We start from the raw sequence: 19973 nt of genomic DNA, 5'->3' as shown, positions 1-19973 counted from the left end.
GAATATGGCAAATAGGAAATTTATGTTTCCCTTCCTCATAACCTTGGACTCCGCCCTCATAGAAGGAATGCTTCTCCTAGGCTCACATAAGAGTTCCATTACATTTTAAACGACTGTCCTTTTACTTTGGATTCCTCATGCTAAAGGGCCAGGAGGCAGGTAAAGGAGTTAATCATCCCGGCAGGAGTAATGGGCCCTGATCATCAGAAAAAGGATGCTGTGTTTTGAATAGTACGTGATCCTTTGCTGCTCATGCCATGGCCACACAAAACCCTAGAAATCGGTCCTGATTCTTCTACTGCAGGTTGCTGTCAACTCCATACAACATCTTTCCCCACCATAGACCCCCTCCAATAATGTAAAGATCCACTGGGTCATATGGGCCCAAGCAGCAGGGCCACTTGCACCCCACTTGGGGAAGAGCTCTTTCTTTTCCGTATCTGCTGTGCTCTTGTAAGGACCTTCTTCCTAAGGATTGCCTCACCTTTGTCCGTTGAGTTCTGGTCAGAAAACTGGTGCTCATCTGGAACCTGATAAAGTACTATGATTTTTTTTTTTTTTAAACTAGGGAACCTCCTGATCAATCATCCTTTATTTCTTTGGCTGAAGGGTTTGAACAATATTCTTGTTGCCTGCCCTGACATCTTGCCCCTAGGGATGCTGTGTTCTATTAAACAACTTCATAACTTTGTGAGCTGGGCTTCCCGGGCTGCCCTTCCAACCTCACTACTCATTACAATAATTGTGTCCATGCTGCGTCTTGGGTTAAGCCCTTCCAGCTGGCCTCTGCTCTGGCCTTGCAGAGAAGGGCCACTATCGAGCTCCTCAGTGATGCTGGTGTCCTCCATCAGCCACGCCCCCCTTCCCACACTTCTTTCAATCCTTTCCTTCAGTATGTATCATTGTGATCTTTAATACCATATAGCTGCATCTTGATATTTCAGTTTTAGTCACTATCTATTAACTTTCCACCCTGAAATATGAGCTCTCTTTGACAATCACCTCCCGCACTCCCCCACACACCACAACTGTGTACTTCACATCCTCCCACTCGATCATTACAATTAATTATAACTTTGGTTAGATTCAGAGTTTGCAGTATTATGTCTATGTAATCTCTAGCTACAGTTAAAATCATATACTGTGTTTATTCCTCCTTTTAGGTACAAACTCCATGGAGTTAACAATTGTTTATATTTGTGTTTGTTTAGTTTTCTATATGCGCATCACCAATTCATCCCAAACTTTCCCTCAGAAGCTAAAGTCTCTCTTAGGCCTAAATCATCTTGAGATTCTATCAGATGATGATTTTTTTCCTAGCATCTTTCGTCTTTTCTCTGTTGGGTATGATGCTCGCTGTGGGTTTACCATACAGCACCTTTATTATGTTGAGGAAAGTTTCCTTTATAGCCACTTTCTGAAGAGTTGTTTTTTTTTTTTAATCATAAATGGATGTTGAATTTTGTCAGAGGTTTTTTTCTGCATCTATTGAGATGATCATATCATTTTCATCCTTCAATTTGTTAATGTGGTGTATCCCACGGATTGATTTGTGAATATTTAAAAATCCTTGCATCCCTAGGATAAGGACATATGTTTCGCAAACATTTTGCCCCAGTGTGGCTTACCTTTTTATTTTCGTAACAATGTCTTTTAAAAAGCAAAAGGGAGTTCCTGCCATGGCACAGTGGGTAAAGAATTGGACTGCAGGAGTTCCCATCATGGCTCAGCGGAAACGAATCTGACCAGCATCCACGAGGACACAAGTTTGATCCCTGGCCTTGCTCAGTGGGTTAAGGATCTGGTGTTGCCATGAGCTGTGGTGTAGGTCACAGACGCAGCAGATCTTGCATTGCTGTGGCTGCGGGGTAGGCTGGTGGCTACAACTCCGATTCGACTCCTAGCCAGGGAACCTCCATGTGCCATGGTGCAGCCCTAAGAAGAGACCAAAAAAAAAAAAAAGAATCCAACTATCCAACTGTAGTGGCTTGGGTTGCTGTGGCGGTATGGGTTTGATCCCTTGCCTGGCACAGTGGGTTAAAGTATCTGGCATTGCACAAGCTGCAGTGCAGTTTGCAGCAATGGCTTGGATTCAGTCCCTGGCCCAGGAACTTCCATATGCTGGGGGTGTGGCCATAAAATGAAAAAAATAAAAATAAAAAGCAAAAGCTTTTTAATTTTGAAGAAGTTGAACTTGAAAATACTTTCTCTTACAGTTCCTGGCTTTTGTGTCTTCTTTCATAAATCTTCCCCAGATCATTAAGATTTTCTCCTATATTTTCTTTCAGAGGTTGTATAGGCTTATCATTTTGGTATTAGTTATTAACAATCTTTCACTCTTCTTGAATTTCTTGTTAAAGAACCTCTGATGGTGATAATAGATTGAGAAGGTGTTACACACACACACAGCATCTCAAAGGTATAGTGTAGACAAGGTGAGCACAACATTAGGGTGCAGCAGGCAGACAAATCTGTCTTTTTATCATCTTTTTTCCCTACTATACAAATCGATCTGTGAAGCTACTGAAACATAATATATGAAATCAAGATTGTACTATAATGGAAGTTGTTCTGTTCATCAACGTCATACCCCTCTCCCACCTCAAAGTGTACAAGTTTGGAGAAAAAAAAATAATAAACAATGTGTTAAATAAGTACCATGTCAAACACTGTGTTGCAACCTTTACATTCAAGGTATATAATATATTATTTTATACTCAAAATAACTTTATGCGATTGGGTCTATTATTATCTCTCTTTTTTTCAGATGAGAATATCGCATCATAAAGAAGTAAGACAATTTGTTCAGGTCATCTAGCCAGGTCTGTTTCATGCTGAGAGAGCCCTGGCTCCAGCTCTGCGGTACCTGCTGAGATCTCTCAGATTGATTCTGTTCTCAATCACTAATAATAGCTAATAAATATTGGCTGCTTACTCTGTGATCGGCACCATGCTAAGCCCTTTACAGGTGTTAATGAATTTAATCTTCAGAGTAAAGTTAGATGGCTAGCACTACTACTGTGCCTCTTTACAGATAAGGAAACTGCAGTACAAGCTCCCACAGCTATCAAGGGCAAAGCCAGGATCTGAATCCGTGGAAGCTGGCTCCTGCGTCCTCACTTGCAGCCATCACACTATTTGGTTTCTCCAAGATGAAAAATTAATGGCTGTATTTGCTGGGTAAACCAAGCGAATGCCGCAAGTGAATCTCTTTCTCCAGCGACTTTCTGAAATGTGGGTGCTGTCTTCTATGTTCTCCTTGGTATTTGACCCCAATGATTTGTCACTATCTTGCACCCTTTCCACCTTCTCAATTTACTTACCTGTGTGTGATTGTACCTTCTAAATATCCAGAGTGATGATAAACAGAGCCATGAATATGTGCTTGTGGGAGAGACCAGGGCAGATAATGGCCTCCCTCCACAGTGGGGTCTCAGCAGGTACCGCAGAGCTGGAGCCAGGGCTCTCTCAGGAGTGGCTTCTCCTGGATTATCTGATTCATTTGTGTCAATTACTGGCATGGTTGCAGGAGAAGGCAGGGCCATAGGAGGCCTGAGAGAGAAGCATTTCAAAGCCAAGTGGTAGCTTTTCAGATATCCTACCACTTGGGTATAATGTAGGGAGAGATTTGACTTAGGCTTGCGTCCTACTTTTTTGCCTTAAATTTTGTGACTTTGGGCAAGTTTCCTCTTGTCTTCCTTTTTTTTTTTTTTTAAGAGTGATCAAACGATTTATCAAGCAGATGCTCAGCATCAAGCCTTGTGCAAAGCACTCCTTGTTTTTCGTTTAATTGAAATTTCATATTCTGGGAAGTATATGTTTGTATTTTCTTTCTTTCTTTTTTTCTTTTTCTTTTTTTTGCTTTTTAAGGCCACACCTGTGGCATATGGAAGTTCCCAGGGTAGGGGTCAAATTGGATCTGCAGCCACAGCCACACCAGATCCGAGCAGCTTCTGCGACCTACACCACAAATCATAGCAACGCTGGATCCTTAACCCCCTGAGCGAGGCCAGGGATTAAACCCACATCCTCATGGATACTAGTTGGGTTCATAACCCGATGAGTCACGGTGGGAACTCGTGTATTTTCTTTTAACTAATGAAAGAGGTTAAGAAACTTCAGGGCAAGTTTCCTAACTTCATTTTACTTAAGTGTCTTCATCTGTGAAAAACAGAGACAACAGCGACCTCATAGGAATTTTGGTGGTCCAAGTAAGCTCATGTATGTAAATAATACGCACAATGTTATCATATCTAACACTTATTAAGTATCTACTCTGTGCCAGTTACTCATCAAAGCACTTTACATGAATTCTCTCTTTGAGCACTCATAGCAGAATGGAAGAGGTTCTGTTATTATCATCGCCACTTTAAAGATGAGAGCCTGAAGGAGTTCCTGTCATGGTGCAGTGGAAATGAATCCGACTAGGAACCCTGAGGTTGTGGGTTCGATCCCTGGCCTTGCTCAGTGGGTTAAGGATCCAGCGTTGCCGTGAGCTGTGGTGCAGGTTGCAGACACAGCTCGGATCTGGTGTGGCTGTAATTGTGGCTCTGGCGTAGGCCGGTGGCTACAGCTCTGATTGGACCCCTAGCCTGGGAACCTCCATATGCAGTGGGAACAGCCCAAGAAATGGCAAAAAGACAAAAAAAAAAAAAAAAAAGATGAGAGCCTGAAGCACCCAGGTACTAAGATATTTGTCCAGAGTCACTCAGCAGAGACCAGAAAAGCTGGAGCATGAGTCTAGGCAGTCTACTCATCAGCGCTGGCATTTACTGAACGTGTATAAATATTTCCTTGTTTGTTTGTTTGGTTTGGTTTTTTTGTTAAACAGGAAGAGTCTTCTCTAACCTATCCTTTGGGAACTAGTATGTTCTAGCTAAACTTCTCCGGGTCTGGGATGATGGAGGGAGGGCTGCCCCAGGTCTGGGCTGTTTGACACACGTTCCAGTGTTGGCTCTGGCCAGCTGTGGGATGTTGGGTAAGGCAGTTTCACTTCCCTCGGTCCCACGTGTCTCCTCCATAAAATGTTACTTGTAATGTTACACAAGTTAATTTCCATGGCCCTTTCCAGCTGTCACATTCCTCTCGTCTATGATTCTGTGATTAAGTTCTTGGAAAGTTTAAATACTGATAAAAGTGCCATTAAGTTCTGTATACTCAACCCTGGCAGCCGTCTGTTACCTAAGATACCTGGGCCAAGTGGTTATGAGGTGGGGCTTGGGGGCAGGGTGGGTGGACAGGAAAGGCTCCTTGTGTGAGGATTGAGTGTCCGTCTGTAGATGCCTGAAGACTTCAGCAATGTGCAGTGTCCTGTGCTTCCTCTGATTTCTGGACCATGGGGTATTGAGGCCGACCATCAAAGACAGTTTTTTTAACAAGAAAACCTTGTGTAGTAAGTTCCTCAGGCAAGTGACAGGAGATAATGGAGGCAGGGTTGAAGGGTCTCAGGCAGAGAAACTTGAGGACAGACCTCTTTGGGCGATAAACTGGTTGACCCAAGGCCTCTCTGTCTATCATTCCTTGACCTCAGGTCAGAGGGATAGAAAGGGGAAAGCTACCAAGGCAGCTGGGGACGCTCCTGCCCTGAATCTTGAGAAGAATAAGTGACTCTTTGTCCCCCATGGATTAGTCATTCACCTGCCTGCAGGCACAGGGCTGGAGTCTAGAATCTGTGTCCTGCTGGGACATAATTTGGGCTCCAAAGTCCTTGCCTTCAGTAAGGTGACTGGTCATTAGAAAATCCTAAATCTAGGTTCCTTCTTTTCTTTGTTTCCTTTCCTTCCTTTCTTTTCTCTTTCGGCCACACCTGGGGCATATGGAGATTCCTGGGCCAGGGCTTGAATGTGAGCTGCAGCCGCAACCTCTGCCCCAGCTGCAGAAAAGCTGTAACCTTAACACACTGGGCAGGGCCTGGGATCCAACCGGTAATGCTGCAGAGGTGATGCCATATACATAACTCGTTGCGCCACAGTGGGAACTCCCCAAATCCTAAAGCTAGGTTCTTTGAAAGTATTGCTGCAGCAAAAATGACCACTGCCACTGATCGAGTTTCAATGCCAGGCATTGGCTAAGAACTCTTAGCCCCATCAAGGTAAAGAGATTGAGTCTTAACCTGGCCATCCATTGCCTGTGTGACTGCAGGCAAGTCACTTACTCTTTTTACATTTCAATTTCTAAAACTGTATTATGAGGATAATCTATGTAAAAGTACAAAGAGGTATAAAAATTTGTAATTTTTTTTTTTTTTAAAGTGGCAGTGGAAGATTCATGAGCAAATGCACACAAAGCACTAGACAAACAGGAGGCAATCAGTAAGTGGTTATCTATGCTGTGGGCATCTTAGTGTTCCCCCAGGGCAAAACTGGCTGGTGTCCTTGTGGCTCTTACATCCTCATGGCCTAAAGCAGGACCTGGAACACAGCAGGTGCTCAGCACTCTCTATGATCAAAGGCGCTCTCCACAAGGTCATGAGTATTTATGCATCACAAAATTCGTAATGCGTCCGGCGTTGCCGTGAGCTGTGGTGTAGGTTGCAGACGCGGCTCGGATCCCGCGTTGCTGTGGCTCTGGCGTAGGCTGGCAGCTACAGCTCCGATTAGACCCCTAGCCTGGGAACCTTCATATGCCGCAGGAGCGGCCCAAAGAAATAGCAAAAAGACAAAAAACAAACAAACAAAAAAACCAAAATTCATAATGCTTAACAAGGAGAAATGGACAAAAACATACTGTTAGTAGGAGATTTTAATGATCCCGCTGGCCCATGGTGGAACAGCTGGACAAAAAAATATGCAGAGACACGGAAACCCTAAGTATCATTGTTACCTATCTTCACATTCTGAAGACAGAAAAACACCTTCTTTGAAGAGGCCAAGGAGACACCGACAAAAACTGACCGCAGAGGTATCCTCAATAAATCTCCAAAAGGAAACAGTACAGATGACATTGATTTCGATGCAATGAAACCAGAAATTACAGACAAAATGGGAAAGCATAAATCACTTGGGTCAAAGAGAAACTCACAAACGAAATTGCATAATATTACTAAATGTTCTATTCCATAGGGTCACACAGCAAATAGTGGCAGAACTGAGACCCCTAGAATCTGGGTATCCTGAGTCATTCAGCCATGAGCTGGTTTGCAAGGCCAGCGAAGTCTCCCCAAACCTGGATTTCCCTTTCTGTCAAATGGCCTCAAGTCCCCGGGAGGGGAGGGCCCTCAGGTCCCCCCGTAGGTTGGAGGTGTCGTGGGGGAGGGGAGATGGGCTTTCCCAGCAACCAACTTTTGGGCAGTAGCTTACAGGACATCCGGTAGGGTGCGGGTGTTGAGAGGCGGCAGCAGAGGGCGCTGGGTCGCCGGCCTGGGCCCCCGTCTGCCATTGGTCGGGGCCGGGCCCTGGGCCGGAGAGTTGGTGGAAAGTGACAAGTTGAGCGAGGCTGTGAGCAGGAGAGCGAGCGCACAGAGCGGGAGGAGCCGCTGCCGCCGAACGAGCCCCGAGATCACAGCCCCCCGGCGCAGGGCGCGCTCTTCTAAGAGCCCGAGCTGATGAGACTCGCCCTCCGCGAGTGCAACCCAGACAGCCCGGGACTGAACTGACGGTCCGGCCACGGCAAAGCTGCAGCCGGAGGGCTACGGAGGGACTGCACTTACGGGGTCCTGAGCTGCCGGTTGGAGGCAGCGAAGGAGCAGGTTAGAGGGACAAAGAACTTCGCAGACGCCCCCGGCATCCTGCGGGGAGAGCAACCGGGACGAGGTGGCTGGGACTCCGGGCAGAGCCCGTGGATGTGCTGCGCGCGGCCTGGGAGCTGCTGCCGCCGCGAGAGGAGGAATGCACCGGCCGCGCCACCGCGGGGCGCGCCCGCTGCTCCTGGCGCTGCTGGCTGCGCTGCTGCTGGCGGCACGCGGGACCGCTGCCCAAGGTAAGAGGCACAGCAGCCGGCTCGTGGGCCTGCCCGGCCCGGGCCACCCTCCTGCCTACCTCTGGGCAGGCAGGAAGCGCAGCCGGCCCCGTTAGGGGTCTTGCCAGCGCAATTCCAGGCGCCGGGAGGCAGGCGAGGATTCTCCCTGGAGCCCTACTGCAGGCCAGGGTGCGCCCAGGGACCTCTTCCTCGGCGTCCAGCCGCAGTTGTCAGTGCAGACAGGAAGCATGGAGGAGTTGGGTGTCGTGGGGGTAATGGGATGCTTTTTGTCCCCCAATCTCTCGCTGGAGCCGTAACGCGCCCCAACCGGTGTTCAAGCAAGTCCATCCTACTCCCAAATCGCAGCTGTCCTGGAGAGCGCGCCCTAGAAGGGAGTTTGTGTTTTTAGGGGTTCCTGCGGGAGCCCAGGCTGTCCGCAGACCGACCCAAACAAAAGCCCGGTATTCCTGGGGCTCGGGCGGTCTCGCATCTCCATGGTTCCCGGCTCACCGGCCTTCTGGAGGGTCACGATGGAGGCCACAATGTGTGCGCCGCCGCTGCCGCCAACACTTTGTGCAAAATGTGCTGTCAGAGGCGGCCTGCTGCTCCAAAGTGCGTGCGTGTGTGTGTGTGTGTGTGTATTGCAAACAAGGTGTGTGTGAGGGGGGTGGCGGGAAAGCCAGCTAATGCATACTTGATTTTGGTAATCTCTAAAGACAATTGCAACAGTTAGAGAAAGACTTCACCGAAAGCCGGAGCGACTTAGTTCGCTGCGGGAAGCTAGGATCCTTGCTGGGTCTGAGCCGATACACAATGAGAGGGAAGAGCACGGCTGCGCCGGTGGAGACAACCGATTCATTCTTTGGAGGTTGGAGGGGGAAAGTTGATTAAAGTCTCCAGGGTCTCGGGCCTCACTTTTAACATGCATCCCTTGAGGGGGTGCTGGAGCCCCTGGATTCTTCCCTCCCCCACTCCCAGTTCCAACCCATGGTCTTTTATCATGCGTCCTTCATTTTTAAGTAGGCACTGTTTTGGAAAAAAGGCCTCTGGGCTCATTAGCAGTTGAAGGGGGAAAAATCTATTTACTACGTGGGCTCGCAGACTTTTGACTAAAATCTAGCTAATATTTTTCGTAGTAGAAAACACTCTGGAAGGAAGTCGTGTGTGAATTTTGATTTCTTTGAGATGACTTTGGGGAAATGGGAACCGCGTTTGCTGAGGATGATTCTGAAACTGATCCTCTAGTGCGGTTGTGCTAATCGGGAGACCCCTCGGGGTAGAGCTCCTACTTGTAATTAAGATGTCCATGAGCAGGAGTGCACCTTCCGGATGAAAAATACTAATGAGATGTAAACAGCTCGGGCACAGGGATGTTTGCTTCCTCGAAGCCAAACATCTGGCCCTTTGACATGCACCTGGGTAAAAAGCAAAAAGGGACGGTGATGTCTACACCCTTGTAAACAGCCTTCTGATGTCCGGTTGATGGGCAAAGTGAGGTAGAGATAACCAGGGTGATTCTAGCTAAGGCAGAGCTCCCAGCGTGAGGCCTTGATTTGGCTGAGTGTGAGAGAAATTTGTTATCAGCAGTCACCCGAATTCTATCTTGTTTAACTGTCTATAGGCTTAAAAAAAAAAAAAAAAACTTAAAAAATTCTCACACATTTATTGTTTCTTTATCTAAAAGCATACAAGCTGCCTGCTTTGGCCACTTCTTAGGTCCACTTCTGTGGAACCGTCATGTGCATGAATTAAGATTGATTTATTTTCCTCCCATTAATTTTTTTTTTAAACAAGTATTGCCTATTTTGAACTTTTCAATAATGAGCTAACATCTGTTAGTATCGTCTTATTTATTGTCTAATAAATCCCTATCCATTTCTGCGAGTGCTTGATCTTTTCTCTGGGGACAAGGCTTCTAGAGGAACTTGGATTTACCTTCTTGTCTGATCCAGGATTCCTAAGTTAACTCAGCCAGAGGCTCAGGAAATCAGCCTAAAGAGAGCTATGTTTCATTTATTTGTCTTAAAAAAAATGCTCAGCATTTCTCGCATCACTTCTCTACTTTGTTAGCCAGGAGGAGGAAACCTTTGCATGTGTGTTTCTCCCCATCTACCAACCCAGAGCTAAACCTCTCTAAGAAGCTGAAGCCGTTTTATCTATACCCAGAGCTCAGGGCCTTCAGAACCCACCTAGGCCTTTCTTAGAATCCTGCAGAGTCTGTGGTTTGGCTGCTTGGAGTCAGAGGGAGGTGGCCTGCTACTGTTTACTGTCATTTTGTCAACTTTCCAATGCTGTTTTCGTAGATGCCTGTCCTGTCTGCTTCTAGAATCAATCTCATGAGGGCCCTGTGACTGTTAGCTTTCCTGGTGAGAAAGTCATTCAGCCCCATCTTTATTAGAGACACCTGAAAAATCCTCCCTCTAGGGAGCCACACAGAGGCCCCATGGGCAAAGGGTGTGGTCCAGCTACTTCTGGCAGTGTGTTGGGATTATTTAATTTCCAGCATTGATTCAGTATACCTGGTGGCTGTATTGCTACTCTGATACCTGGGATTATCTTTCTGGTATTTAGTGAGGAATCCTTTTACAGACTCCACTTTGATCTATATTTTCCACTCTCTATCACCTGCATGGTGAGCAGAGGTCTGGAATTAGACTTGAAAGTTTCTAAATGGTGTGTCACTTGCATCCACTAGTGTCCAATTTGGCTGTGGTTTGATGGTAACCACATACCGCGTTTCAAATATTTTTGAAAATTTTACCCAGCATCGTATGGAGAAAAGCTTTGTACACACACACACACACACACACACACACACGTATGTGTAATATATAGGTAAGTTTACATATAAATGGCATATGTTTACACACATATAGTGTCAGTGGTCCATAGATTTTTTTTTTTTGGCTGCTCTGCGGCATGTGTGTGTGTGTGTGTGTATGGAGTAGTTCCCAGGTCAGGGATCAGATCCGAGTTGCAGCTGTGCCTATCTGCAGCTGTGGCAACTCTGGATCCTGTAATCCACTGTGCCAGCCTGGGGATCGAACCTGTGTCCTAGAGCTGCAGAGATGCCACTGAAACCGTTGTGCCATAGCAGGAATTCCAGTCCATAGATTTTTGTTGAAGGAATGGAGAATAACGTTTTTGGTTGTACGTAAAATTGTGGCGTGATTTGCTTTTCCTAGTAAAAATGCAACATGGTATATTTGCAAGGATTTTTCCTTTTCTTGCCCCACCTTCTAGTTTGAAGGGAGTGTAGTAGAACTTAACAGTAAAGATTAATGGTTTTGAGCACAGGTGCTGGAGTTAGCAGACACAGGTTCGAATCTTCTCTGCCACGTGCTGGGTATGGCGATTCTTTTTTCTGAGCCTTACCTGAATGTTACAAGATCAAAGTGAAACCATGTATGGCAATTACTGGAGAAGAGCACCCAGCCTAGAGGGCCTTAACTTGGGCTCTTTGAGATTAAGGCTAGGCAACCCCCTAGAAATAATGCACAAAATTTTATGTGCATTTTTGTGGTTGTATGTTTCCAGCTAAAATATGATTTTTTAAAAAAGAAAATTGCACTCCCCAGAAGCGAGGAACCATTGATTTAGAGTGTTTGGTGCCTGGGGCAATGAGTTACTTTCCTGGGTAGGTTGCAAGGGGTTGAGGGTTGGTGGTAGGTCCTGGGTCTTAGCCCAGATCCGCACAATCTGTGGAGCCTCTGTCTCTCTTCAGTTTCCACTTTCCCTCCCACCAGGCCCGCTGTTACTGGGCCTGAGAAAAGTGGAAGACTGGTGCCAAATCCTGGGACCTCAAGTAAGAATGTATTTCCTCGAATCCATGCATTCTGAGATGCTTCTGTTTGTACCATTTATTTAGCAAACCCTGGCATAATCTTTACCGCATAGGCCCATCACCATTCTAAGCGTTTTCTAAGTATTAAGTCACTGAATCCTCACCACAGCTCTGTGAGGGAGATGGCATAATTAGCTCATTTTAACTTAGGCACAGAGAGGTTACTTTCTTAAGTTCTTATGCCTCGGAAACGGCATTGCTGGCCTAAGAGTTCACGCTCTTATCCAACTGCGGTCCAGACAGTCTCTCCTGATTTAAGTTTTGAACTCTTCCTGTTATGCAGGGGCCAGAGGTGCCATTTGCCCAGGTTTTCCAAGCGCAGCCAAGGGACATTTTCCTTTTTGACTTTTTAGGGCCGCACCCACGGCACATGGATGTTCCCAGGCTAGGAGTCAAATCAGAGCTATAGGTGTGCTGGCCTACACCACAGCCACAGCAACTCGGGATCCGAGTCACATCTGTGACCTACACCACAGCTCACTACAACGCCGGATCCTTAACCCACTGAGCGAGGCCAGGGATCAAACCCGCATTGTCATGGATACTAGTCAGATTCATTACTGCTGAGCCATAATGGGAACTCCCATCAAAGGAACATGTTCTTAGCCATATCTAGGGCTTATAAGAAATGCTTTCAGTTTTCCTTCCTGTGCTGGAGTTTCCTGAGTCAGACCTGCTGTAACTCGGAGATAGACCGGAAAGGCCTCGATGACCTGCACCTCTGGTCAGGAGGAAGGATCTTGAAATGAGCTGCAACTTGGATGCGGTCGGAGAAGTGTGCCTGGCAGTTCCTCGCAACCCGTGATGAGATGTATTTTGATGAAGTGCCTTTGTGTTTGCCTCTGGGTGTCCAACTCGGGGTGCAGGCTGAAAAGGGGTGATTTATTAGCCTGCTCTCTAGTGGGAGAGCTGACTTGCCTGCTCCAAGTTCTCCATGTGGATCCAGCCCCAGCTGGGAAACACACACACACACATGTCTCCAAGGCCTCTTTCTCAAACCGAGGAGCCTTAGCCCGCCTTACCTATTCCCCGAGGTGGGTCAGGAGACAGACCAAGAGAAAGGCATAGTCTTCTGTGGGTCTGAGAAAGTTCTCTGGAGTTGAAGGGGAGGGGGAGGGGTGGGGGTCCACAGGGGGGGAACTCTTCGAGATCCTTAACTAAATGCAGCTGCTTGTTACACGGAGCCTGACTCGCATGCCAGGAATATCTAAAAAGCTAACGAATACAAAATAAAAATAAACAGCAGTAAAAAGGCTCTCTCTTTGTTGCAGTAAGCTCGGTTGGGGTTTTGGGTTTGTTTAGGAATGCAGTAATTGTGGCATCCACTTTATTTTGGTAAGGCGGTGAAACGTGGATGGATGTTATGTCACTGGGATGCTCCCGCCACCTGAACCCTTTCCTTCACACCCCCTCCCACCCCCCAGCGCCCAGGCAGGGACATCCACGGCCCGAGTCTCCAAGGGCTGCCCCTGAGTGAATTACATTGGGGGGGGAGATCATTTAATGGGATAATGTTGGCAAGGCCAGCAAATTTCACACCCCATCTCTCACTAATAGAAAGGCGGTAGAAGGCTACAATATCCTCAGATGAAAAGGTTGTATGAAAAGGTTCTGCTTAACAGTAACTGTCTGTCCATAAATAAGGTTCTGTGGAGTTTTGATCCAAAAGCTGTTATTAAATACTGATAAGCCAAGCCTCGTTATGTTGAGCTTCATTACATTGCCTTTTTTTTCTTCTCTCCCTAGTTTTTTTTTTTTTTTTTTTTTTAAAGGGGGAAGGGACCTAAAGATCAACCCGTCCACACTGTTTATTTTCTCAAGTCTTTCTGGACAGAAAGGACCTTCTTTTCTAGCCATTTAAAGAGGCAGTGTGGAGTAACAGACAGGGAAGGGAGCACGAGGCTTTGAAACTGGGGCTTTGCAGCTTGCTGGCTCTGTGACCTTGGGCAACGTTCTTTGACCTTCTGCGCCTCAGTGTCTTTCTCTGCAAAAATGAGGATAACAGTAATACCTGACTGAGTGGGTTTTTGTGAGAATTAAGAGGCGATCATTGGCACAAAGCACCTAAACCGTGCCACAGACTTGGTAAACACATGCGCCAGCCGCTATCATTAGCAGCGGCTTGCTGGAGACATCAGCACACGTCATTCCAAAGCAATGATCCTTAGGCTGTGAGTTACCAACCAGGACACGGAAAGCAGCGGTTTTTACAAGATGGTGGGACTCTTGACTGTTTTTCCAGGGATCATATAGATGCATAGTCCCAGGCCCGTGCTAGGGACGTGGATGGGCGGAAAGTCCAGAGGGCAGTTTTGCAAAGCCTTAAAACAAAGGCTTTTTTCAGAACAGTGAGCTCTTTGGGGAAGAGCAAGGCCTCCCCGGTGCTTGGTGTAATTCCAGAATCCTGCAATGGGGAATGTTACATTTCAGGGACCTCCACTTGTAATCTGACCGTTTTTAGCTCCAATATCCAAATAATCTTGCTGAGCAGAACTTGAAAGAGAAGGATAATGGCCAGAGGAAAGAATCCTGAGGTGCTCTGTTATCCATTTAAAATTTCTAAGTACCAAAAAAAAAAAAAAAAAAAAAAACCCCAGTTTCATTGTAACCAAAAGAGAGAAGAGAAATGGAGTGAGTGGGAAGTGGGAGGGGAGATAAAAAGGAATTTCTAAAGAACAAGTCAAGGTTTGTGTTTTTTTATTTTTCAACAGTAAAGCTTATCATTCAGTGCATTTCGATTTACATCTATTATTTATTTATTACGTGCAAGGTATGGTGTTAATGCCTAGGAATAAAACATTACCGATGCCCTCCAGGAAGAGACGGGTGGGGGGGGACGTTCTTACTTTGTAAAGAACCCACTTTGTGTCAGGCAGAGGTCTTTAGAGATATGAGGTTTATATGTCCCAGCATCCCTTTAAGGTGGGACTTCTGACCCCATGTCTCAGATAAGGAAATTGAGGCTCAGAGGAGGTAAGTATCTCAGCCCATCACACACGCCTGTTCGGTTGGGTCTGGCATCTGAATCTAGGTATTATGACTCTCACGTATATGCTGTTCCCACTATCCTTGAAGTGCAATCGGAGAGACCAGATGAATAGGGGTGTAGCTCCACATGCCAACTAGCTCCCTCCTGAGTGAATTGTTGGAAAGGGTCATGAACAAAGCACTTTGGGGACGCAGCGGGTGGAAGACATTCACTCTCACTGAGGGAACTGGAGGGTCGGAGGGGGAAATCACTGTCCATCAGCGGCTTATGGTGAGGATGCAACGAGCTAATGGATGGGAGGTGTTCAGGATCGCGCTGCACACATAGTAAGCGCTCAGCTGTAGTTCTGTAGCCAGAGAGAGGTCCCGACAGGATCCATCTGCCTCAAAAGCCTGGGTGTTCTTGGTGGTTCTTCTGTGCTCCTTTTCAGTGGGCATGTGGTAGTAGGAAGAGTAAGCGGTTGTGCAGCCCCCAAATAGAGGGAAGACATGAAGACAGTTTCTCCAGAATCTTCCCCACCTGCTGTCATCTCGATTTGGGGATTCAGCTGTGCTTTGGGCAGGGAAGGGGGTTTGCATGCGTGTGAATTTGGAGAGAGTCATGAAGCTTAACCATAAACCATAACACTTCTGGAACTCTGGCCAGGGTCTACCATGTCCCCCATTCATTCTCTGATCATACATTTTCTATGCACTTACGCTGAGCCAAGTATTTTGCAAGTCACTAGAGATAAAAATGCGAACACATCCGGGTCCTTCCCTTGGAGGGTTTTTTAAATGGCCGGTCTCTGGCAGAGATGGCGGGCCGATCATCAGATCTGTCTCTCTCTCTCTTCGGGGGCACATGGCTGGACTGCAATTCCCAGGTCCCTTGCAGTCAAGTGAGGCCATGGGACTAAACATTAGCCAATGGAATGAGATGGAAAGCAGGAAAGCAATGAGTGTCCCTTGTACGCTTGACCCATGAGAAGACTTCTCAGGCGGGGTTGCTCTGATCCTGAACAGGGAAACCCTCGAAGTCATAGGTTGAAGATACCACAAGATGGAAACAGCCTTAAACCCACCAGTGACTGCCCAGGAGAATCTACCTGCCAGTCCACACTTGTTTAGGTTTTATGTGAGCAATAAACACACTTCTATGGTGGAGAAGATGGAGATTTCAGGATTTGTCAGTTACAGCTGCTAATGTTACCTTAGCTAACATTATTTATTATGTAACATTCTATGTCTATCTGTTTATCTATCTCTACATCATATTGAAATAGTTGTCAACGTAGTGCACCATGAGATGAATTTTGTGGGTCTGAATCAGTATTTTTGGATAGAATATAATGGGAGATAGCAGAAGGCATCACGTTAATCAGGTACCTATTGTCTGGGGGAACGATAGCTTCGGTATGATCTATGCTGATCTGGGTTTTGATTGGGCTCTCATGATCAAACGTTTGAAAGCCTCTGGTCTAGTGGAGGCAGACAAGCCAACAGCTCTGTACATTAGAGTGTGGTAGTTACCATCACAGTGGTTCAGTCCCAGTGCTGCAGAGGCTCAGTGAAGGGAGTGCCTCGGAAGCGGAGATGGCAAAAAGGGTTCATCTTTCCTGTCACTTGGTGTGGGCTGCCCGCGGTGCCGTGTTGACAAGGATTCTGAGGTTTCTTAGAGGGTCTCTGGGAGGGAATGCTGCAATCTGAGAGCAGCATCGCCCTGGGCTTGGGGAGGAGGCGTCGAGGCATAGACCTAGTTTGCATCTGACCACTTTGCAGGGATTCTGGGCTCCTTCCAGTGAATTAAACCCCTTCCCCGATTATTATGGCACACAAACGGTGTCAGTGTCTGGAGCACCATGCTAAGCACTGTGGGGAATCTGGAAGAACTATGACAAGCCCTCGAGGGGTGTACCCTTTAGGGGCCGTAAAATAGGCACTTGTGAAGTAATTCTACAGCCAGTGAGCTCAGAGTTGGCAATTACAGATGCAGGATGCCCAGAAAGGAGGCATCTTTCGGGAGGAAGTGGGATGCGATGGGAGCCTCGAAGGATGGGAAGGACCAAGACGGAGAGTGGAGGAGAGGAGCTGGACATTCTGCAGCTGCCCTGGTCCCCAGGGACTAGCCCAGGCTGTCCTGGGTTCTCTCACAGGGCCTTCCCCCCCGGGGTGAGGCTGGTCTTTGGGGCTGGGAGAGTAATGAAGAAGAGGGCTCATGTTTTTTGCATATGAAGGGGAAAGGGAGAGAGGAAGAAACAGGGTTTTGCTGAGAGCCTGATGACTTATTGTTCTCTCCAAAAGCGTGCCCCAGAGAAAAAATACAGTACATTTTGGGGCTGCTTGTCAAAGGTATAGTGTGTCTTATGCCCTCTGCTGCAGCACTTTTGTTTTGTAGTTAAGGCTCCAAAAGTCCACCTTTTCCTGCTTGAGGAAAATCATAATAGTATAACAATGCACTCAGGCATCCTGTGTGCCAAGAAATGTTTTAAGTTCTTTAAGTATTTTACCTTGCATGGTTTTCAGGGCAACCCTGTGAGGTAGGCACAAATTATCATCTCCATTTTCCAGATAAGAAAACTGAGGTACAGAGAAGGTAAGTAACCTGCTCTAGATCACACAGCAAATTAAGCGGGAGAGCTGGGACTTAGGTATCCTGAGTCCAGGGCTTTGTCCTTGATCAGTGTGCCATTGTGCATCTCATTTTTAAAAAACTCTTATCTGATGCTTCACATTCTCTGTAAGATCCCAGCCAAATGGTTGAGTCAAAATAATTATAATTAATCCACCATTTGTATAGGGCTTTGTAGCTTACCAAATTATTTCATGTATGATATTACTATTAATTTTCCACATAAGCCAATGCAATAGAATTTCTTTCTTGCTGTTTTTCTCTCCCTTTTAAGATGAGGACTGTGAGGTTGGCGGCTTACCTAAGGTCCCCGTAGCTGGTGGAGCCTGTCTGAACCCAGCCTCTTTGACTTCAGACCTTTAGGAAGGCCCTGGAATTCAGGGCTGTAAGAGATGGCTGGCTGGCTGTTTTCACTGCAGTTTCACCAGCCAATGAATTTATCTGAGTCTCTTCAAATTAGCTATTGTTTTTGGAAATAGTTGTGAGGCATTTGTAGGTGAGGTCTGTAGCTGGAGTTCTATTACCTAAGAGCGTTCACTTGCGAATAGACTTAGAGACCTTACTTAAAAACCGGGGATTTGAGGAGTTCCTGCTGTGGCACAGTGGGCTAAGAATCCAACTATAGTGGCTTGGCTCACTACGGAGGCTTGGGTTCCATCCCTGGCCTGTCGCTGCAGCTGTGGTGTAGGTCACATCTGTGGTTCGGATTCAATCCCTGGCCAGGGAACTTCCATATGCTGTGGGTTTGATCATGAAAAAAACAAAAAGCAAACCAAAAAACCCCAAGGGATTTCCTAAGTGGTTGGTGATTGCAGTATGCAGTAGAGCCATTAATAGAAGGGCTTTGAAGAGTTCCTGTTGTGGCTCAGAAGTAAGGAACCAGACTAGTATCCACGAGGACTCAGGTTTGATCCCCAGCCCCGCTCAGTGGGTTAAGGATCCAGCATTGCTGTGAACTGTGGTGTAGGTTGAAGATGCAACTCAGATCCCGAGTTGCTGTGGTTGTGGTGTAGGCTGGCAGCTATAGCTCCGATTGGACCCCTAGCCTGGGAACTTCCATATGCTGCAGGTGCGGCCCTAAAAAGCCAAAAAAAAAAAAAGAGAGGCATTGACATCTGAAGGTCTTGGTGTGAAACTGGGCTCACCGTCTCCTGCCAGGTTAGCATATGACCTGACCTCCCTGAGACTCACCTTCCTTACCTGTAAAATGGGAAGCACAGTGGTGTCGGCCTGGACGGGGTAGGGGAGACCCAAGTACTTAAGTACTTGTAAGTTGCTTAAGTACTTAAGTTACACAAGTACTTAAGTACTTGTAAGTTACTCTGGTGAGTGAGATGGAGAGCAGCAAAAGGGCACTGCCTCCTTTGCAGTTTTCCCAAGATGGGATGGAACAAGATTTCTACGCTTCACAACCTTTTTTTATAATAGAGTCATCTCTGGGGCAGCCCTTCTGAGCACCTGAAACTTTTAGGTTATAATTATGTTAATATTTCTCAAGGACGGCGGCTCTCTTAAGCTTTGTGAAGGTTAAACATCCTAAGTTGAGAGCAGATCCTGCTGCCTGAAATCCTAGATACGCTGGAAGGCTTCTATCTATTCTTCCTGGGAAATTGACACTGTTTCCTGATGGGCTTAGACATCCATCAAAGCAGCTGATTCTACTTTGTCTCCACCAGAGAAGGATATCGTCACCTCTAGGCTTTCGCTCTGAGGTGGTGGGTCATAGTTTTTATGTAATTTTCACATTCCTTGCAGAGTATTGATTGTGTTTCTTTTCCCCACCTGAATGTTCGGTGTGCTGAAACTAGCCCTTCGCCACATGGACTCCTTTGAGAGATGTGCCTTAAGAAAATATTGCTTGGTTCCGTGGTGGCTGTTTACCTCCTCCCTTCAGAGAATTGTGTCTTGTACAGGAACTATCAGTTGCAAAATATTGCCTGTTTGAGATGAGCCGTGTAGAATGCTGACAGCAAGCAGCAGCAATTTTTTTTTTTTTTTTGTCTTTTTGCTATTTCTTTGGGCTGCTCCCGCGACATATGGAGGTTCCCAGGCTAGGGGTCTAATTGGAGCTGTAGCCCCCGCCTACGCCAGAGCCACAGCAACGTGGAATCTGAGCCGCGTCTGCAACCTACACCACAGCTCACGGCAACGCCGGATCGTTAACCCACTGAGCAAGGGCAGGGACCGAACCCGCAACCTCATGGTTCCTATTCGGATTCGTTAACCACTGCACCATGACGGGAACTCCAGCAGCAATTTTTGATGATATTCTTAATCTACTGGTGAGTCACTCTTTCTCTGTGTTGCTCACAACACACTCTGCCCCTTTGCATCCGGTGTCCCTAAGCCAAGGAATCAAGGCCTTCCTTTGTCTGTGGCCAGATAGTCTTCAGAGGATCAGAACCTGTGTTGGGAGCCTCTCAGGTGACACCTGGTAAAGGGCCTCTCTCCTCCCCACTGAGCAAGGAAGGGGCTGCGTTGAGCATGTCCCGTTTGTTCTGCCTCATTGTCAGCAAGTCACTGTATCGGACTCTAACCTGCAAGGAGTCAAGTCAAGGGGCAGAGCGAATCCATCACTTCCAGCACTGGTTTCCCTCCCCAAGATGAAAGCACTGGGTATGGGGAGTAATGCGT

General features: G+C 46.8%; 1 protein-coding gene across 7 annotated transcripts in view; it reads left to right on the top strand.

The window, feature by feature from the left end:
• The window catches only part of ROR1 (receptor tyrosine kinase like orphan receptor 1), a 520085-nt gene that overhangs the window by 65508 nt on the left and 434604 nt on the right, over window positions 1-19973 (top strand). For 2 of the 7 annotated variants that reach the window (XM_021097766.1, XM_021097765.1), the window contains exon 1: window positions 6766-7917. The exons of 3 other annotated variants lie outside the window; for them this stretch is intronic. In XM_021097766.1, coding sequence (XP_020953425.1) covers window positions 7827-7917 — 91 coding nt within the window. In that variant the 5' untranslated portion in view covers window positions 6766-7826. Of the gene's footprint in view, window positions 1-6765; window positions 7918-19973 lie in introns of those variants that run through there. 2 more of the 7 variants (XM_021097760.1, XM_021097759.1) reach the window with 2 other exon arrangements.

This window comes from Sus scrofa, chromosome 6, assembly GCF_000003025.6.
Source record: "Sus scrofa isolate TJ Tabasco breed Duroc chromosome 6, Sscrofa11.1, whole genome shotgun sequence".
Taxonomy (NCBI): Eukaryota; Metazoa; Chordata; class Mammalia; order Artiodactyla; family Suidae; genus Sus; species Sus scrofa.
This window is presented reverse-complemented; position numbering and strand designations above follow the sequence as displayed.